The sequence below is a fragment of the Mirounga leonina genome, unplaced genomic scaffold (genome assembly GCF_011800145.1).
Source record: "Mirounga leonina isolate KUSES-001 unplaced genomic scaffold, KU_Mleo_1.0 Mir_172, whole genome shotgun sequence".
Classification (NCBI taxonomy): domain Eukaryota; kingdom Metazoa; phylum Chordata; class Mammalia; order Carnivora; family Phocidae; genus Mirounga; species Mirounga leonina.
In genome coordinates, this window is record NW_023270442.1 from 6,431,568 (window position 1) to 6,437,217 (window position 5,650).

The 5,650-nt window shown below is 37.9% G+C and overlaps 1 protein-coding gene across 1 annotated transcript; it reads right to left on the reverse strand.

Annotated features, from left to right (window-relative positions):
- Positions 1-2,025: 2,025 nt before the first annotated feature.
- On the reverse strand, positions 2,026-3,832 carry LOC118018874 (aminoacyl tRNA synthase complex-interacting multifunctional protein 1-like). The gene is given in 3 exon segments (XM_035017679.1): positions 2,026-2,214; positions 2,944-3,468; positions 3,471-3,832. Coding segments are annotated over 3 exon segments (957 nt in total). The 5' UTR covers positions 3,784-3,832; the 3' UTR covers positions 2,026-2,095.
- Between the last annotated feature and the right edge of the window lie 1,818 nt (positions 3,833-5,650).

Below are 5,650 nucleotides of genomic sequence, written 5' to 3' on the forward strand. Positions count from 1 at the left end.
CTGAAGCATTACCTCTGTTACAATTAAATGCTTTATCACCATCAGTAAGTGCATGAGGAGCAATGTCAGAAATAAATAAAACTGGTAATATTTACTATCATCTTGCTAATTATTTATGTACATAAAATAAAAAGTATCATTAAGAATAAGCTTGTCATTTGAAGATTTTTTTATTCAAATAAAGTCCCCACAGTAATAGTACCTGGGAGGTATCTGATCTTTTGTCTTTCATGTTAAGATCAGGATCCCCAAATCGTGAAATCAGGCTAGTATTCAAGCAAACAATCATTTTCCTCTAAATGCTACCTAATGAATGTATCCAGTGCTTGACTGAAGCCACTCTGAGCAAATAGTTTAGGATAAAAATTCCTTTTTGTGTGCAGGAGAATTTTCTCAATATGCATTCAACAGTCCAAAGCAGAAATCCTTTCTGATTCAATTCTATTGCTTTGCAAATGTGGTCACTTAATATTTATTAAGTGAATAAGTGTATTGACCAGTGTTTTTCTGCAATGATACTCTTGGTTATGTGACATTTAAAGTACTGTCTCCCATGGACATGCTGGGGGAGCTACAGAGACCTGGAGTAGCAGCTTCATCAAGACCAGATTCTTTATTATGGGCTAATAATGTAATACTTGCGACAAACTTTAGATTTTTCTTAATACACAAACCCATGCCAGTTACTGTTAATCCAGAATTCCTTTGCATGAACCAAATATTATAACTGGAAATGTACTTCAAAGGGTCATTTAATCTAATTCCCTCTCTATCTAGGTAGGAAACCCAGAGGTTGATCGGGAAGCCATAGAACCCAAAATTATTCACCCCAGGCCTCCTGAGGTCTGCTCATTTTCACTACATCACTCTACCACACTCTATAAGGTATAAAAGGTTGAATTAATATAGCATTTTTAATAATAATTACAGAGCCTAAAGCATTAAGAGTCTCTAGTGCATTAAGATTTTTTTTTCCATCGCGTCTTGTTTCTACCCTTGCCTATCCATCATAGAACATTCTCTGATATCCCCCTTTACCTAAATGGCTCCTACTTGTCTTTCAGAACTCAGCTCAAAGGTCATTTCCTCAAGAAAGCCTCCTGACACCCCCATATTCAATTGGACTTCCTTGTTACAGAGTGTCGTTGTCCCAAATCCTTTATATTCATAGCACTTACATCACTTATAACTGCATGTTCTGTGTTCTGTGACTAGCACCTGCCACTCCTATTGGACTCAAAATCCCATTAAATCAGGGATGGAATCTCTGATTTGGCCAGCCATATACTCGAGCTCATAGACCAGCATTCCAGCGCCCATTGGATACTGAACACATATTGTTCATAGTATATACTGCTGGCTGTATGAATCGACCCTCTCGAGCCAACTTATGTAGCAGATCACTAGAGACATAGGTTATCTCTAATCCAGATTTAGAAAATGTTTGAAGGTTTTCATATGGACTACAAGAAAAACCAAAGCTGAAAAATGTCCCTAGTAATTAAAAATCAAAGTTGTTTCCACAGCGTGACCCCCAGGTTGGCTTCCTGCCTCTTTGAACTGTTACACTTTTGCCACAGCGGTCTTGTCACCTCCAGTGTTCACACGGCCGAGAGATCATGGGGAGAACTCAGAGAAACTCAAATGCATCTAAAAAAAGAAAAAAGGAAAACCTAAAGTTGTAAGAATTCATTGCTTCCTCATTCACACTTCACGCTTTTCCCTTCATCTTGCTGCCAACTACTAAAAAAAAGTGTGAGCTCATGGGTTTCTCAAAACACCCTTCTGACGGTAAGCACGTTCCATGATTGTTATTTTCTTTAACGGATTAGTTAGAAAATAATGAAACAATGTCTGAGCTTTTTCTGATTTGTCTGAACTCAGCAATGACTTTGTCTCCTTTTCCTCATTTCATTTCACTCCTTTGAGTCCCACTTCTGTTTTGCTCCACATCTTCACAAGCCTCACGTTCTCCTTCCCAACCTCTCTCCTTGCCTCCCCCAGGGTTTCTTTTTTTTTTAGGTACAAGTGACAAATATATTTCTTTTTATTGTTATTAAAGTTTTCTCCAATGTAGTTCAGTAAATGAAGTATTTTATTTTATTCCACTGTTAGTCATAGTTTGAGCCCTACACACTCCCTTCCCTTTCACCTGAAAGGGAGCTCCTTTGTATGTAGCTACACACTCATCATTAGTAAAGAGATCAGGCTGGAATGTCCACAATAGCCAAACTGTGGAAAAAGCCAAGATGTCCATCGACAGATGAATGGATAAAGAAGATGTGGTATATATATACAATGGAATATTATGCAGCCATCAAAAGGAATGAGATCTTGCCATTTGCAATGACGTGGATGGAACTGGAGGGTATTATGTTGAGTGAAATAAGTCAAACAGAGAAAGACATGTATCATATGATCTCACTGATATGAGGAATTCTTAATCGCAGGAAACAAACTGAGGGTTGCTGGAGTGGGGGGTGGGGTGGGAGGGATGGGGTGACTGGGTGATAGACACTGGGGAGGGTATGTGCTCTGGTAAGCGCTGTGAATTGTGCAAGACTGTTGAATCTCAGATCTGTACCTCTGAAACAAATAATGCAATATATGTTAAGAAAAAAAAAAGAAGAAGAAGAAGAAGGTAGCGGGAGGGGAAGAATGAAGCGGGGGAAATCGGAGGGGTAGACGAACCATGAGAGACGATGGACTCTGAAAAACAAACAGGGTTCTAGAGGGGAGGGGAGTGGGAGGATGGGTTAGCCTGGTGATGGGTATTGAGGAGGGCACATTCTGCATGGAGCACTGGGTGTTATGCACAAACAATGAATCATGGAACACTTCATCTAAAACTAATGATGTAATGTATGGGGATTAACATAAGAATAAAAAAAATAATAATAAATGAAATCTCACTAAAAAAAAAAAAAAAGAGATCAGGCTGGATCTGCTCCCAAATCTTCTTCTTAGGATTCAGCTCCTTGTCAGGTTCTCCAGGAAAAGCATCAAAAACAATTCTGTCTCCAGGAACAGACCCATTAGGAGGTGCCAAGATTTCAACCTTCTCAGGTGAACTAGCACACATTACCATTGCTTGAGATATTACTCCCCTCATCTTTGCAGGTTTCAGGTTACAAAGTAAAATCACCATCCGATTTTGCATCTGTCCAAGAGGAACATGATTCACCAGGCCACTGACAACTGTTCTTGGGGCTGTTTCTCCAACATCTACTTCTTCCACATATAAAGAATCTGCATCAGGGTGTTTTCTGGCAGTGATGATACAACCAGCTCGAAGATCCAGACGAGAAACATCTAATGGCTTAGAGTCAGCGCTTCCTGCTACTGACTGCTGTTTTTTCTCCTTTTTCTCGCCTTTCACTTCAATTTTCTCTTTCATCTTCTTTTCTTCTGCTCCTCCTCCTATCTGTTCTTTGGCACCAGAAGTTATAGTTGTTATTGGTCTAGTATCACATTTTCAGAAACTGTGGAATTAGCTTGCAGCAGAGTACCAGATGGAAATGGTATTTGTTTCACTCCATTTTGAATTTCTGCCTGAATTAGCTCTTGTTTCAATTCTTCAATTTCTTTCTTTAATTTAGCATTTTCAACTTGAAGTTTCTTCTCTTCTCTCAAAGTTGCCTGCAAAATTGCTTTCTCCTTAAGAAGAGCAACTTGCTGCTTTAAATAGTCAATAATTTGATCTGCTTCTGCACCCTTCTGTTCCAGTCTCTTCAGAACAGCACCATTAGTTGCCATTTTTGCCAAGAAACGGCAGAAAATCATGAATTGGTGGACAGAGCAACCTGGGGAGCCTCACTCGGGCAGCCTCAGTCCGGAGCAGTCCCCCCAAGGTTTCTTTATGACTTTCTTAAGGCCTTCTTTTCTCATATCTTCTACAGGCATTCAGAAATATTTATTGACGACCTACAACTTCATGTGCAATATTTTCTATATGGATAACATTCCAAAGCTTATTTGCTTTTCTTCCACAATTTACACATTTTCTTATTTCCTTTGTATTTCCAAGTGCTATTTAAACATTTTTCTAAATTGATAGTCATTTTTTTATAATTTACACAACAAAATTCCAGTATTTTAGTTGAATTCATAAAAAGTGCCAGACAACTGGTAATATTATAGATACTTCAAGCCTCCTTAAAATGATTTTTCACACTACTTTGTAAAACTTTCTTACTGTACACAAATGTCCAAATAGTAGTGTTTAGGTCATCTTTCCACCTGTCCTTCTATTGCACATTCACTCTCAAAGTAATATCCTTTTCCTTCCCTTATCCCCATTTCTTGGTACCTTACTCTGCTCAGGCTGCTATAACAAAATACCACAAACTAGGCGGCATATAAACAAATTTATTTCTCATAGTTCTGGAGGCTAGAACATCCCAAATCAAGATGCTGGCACATTCTAGTTCTGGTGAGAGCCAGCTTCTTGGTTCATACACAGACAACTTCTTGCTGTGTCCTCTTACAGCAAAAAGGGCAAGGGATCTCTCTGTGGTCTCTTTCTCAAAAGCATCAATCCCATTCATGAAGACTCCACCCTCATGACCTAATTATGCCCCAAAGATCCCACCTCCTAAAATCACCTCGATTTCAACACATGCATTTTGGAGAGACACGAACATTCAGCCCATAGCACTTGGTCAAAGTCACCTGTCAAAGAAAATGCTGACCTTGCTATGTTACCAAGCAAAACTCTAGAAGTCAGGCGTCTGGATATGGAATTTATTAAAATAGTTTTCATAATTCACCACTTCACTTTTTTGCTTCATAATTTATGTTTTCTTCCTCTAATTCAACAGAAATTTTTCAGAACCTTAAACACCTTTCTAGTTTCCATAGTAGTCTGGGCACTGAAATTTTCCGTTTACCCAACTCTATTTTTCATTCCATTTTCTTTTCCTTTTTAGCCTTTGAACCTGTGATTCTCTCTTTTTTTGAATTTAAATAAAAAGTTAAAAAAATAAAAAATAAAATTATTAAATATTATACTCTGTTCATCTCATTTTTGCACTAATCCCAAATGTGTCATTTCTCTTTTACAAAATCCAAATAATTACCGTATTTTCCTTTTCAATTTTTTGAAAATATTATTTTACTCTTCCTTCTTTTAGTGCTTCTCTCTTGTTAGTACTTTATAATATGAAGTAAAAAATATATTATTAACACTTTCCACATGCTAAGACACATGCTTATCCCAAACTAGTCCCAGACTTTCAAATATGTATTTCCTGTGTGTCCCAAGTTGTTATCAGGTCCCCTGTGGTTGACAGGCAAAATGAATAAGAAGGTAAGTCTATGAAACTCTTCTTAAACTTATACAATTAGAATTCATGAGTCATGTCTACAACTTTCACATAAACTACAGCCAACTCAAAGGTGCTCACCAAAATATTATAGGCTAAGAACAAAGGCTGTAGGATCAGAGAGATGGATTTGACTGTTGAGTTACATAATTCTTAATTACATAAAAGCCTAAAATTTATGATAAAAATGAAAACTCTCCCATGATATCTTTCATACAGACTTTTCCTACTTCTTTTTTAAAAGCCTTATGGTTGGACGCCTGGGTGGCTCAGTCGTTAAGCGTCTGCCTTCGGCTCAGTTCATGATCCCAGGGTCCTGGGTTCGA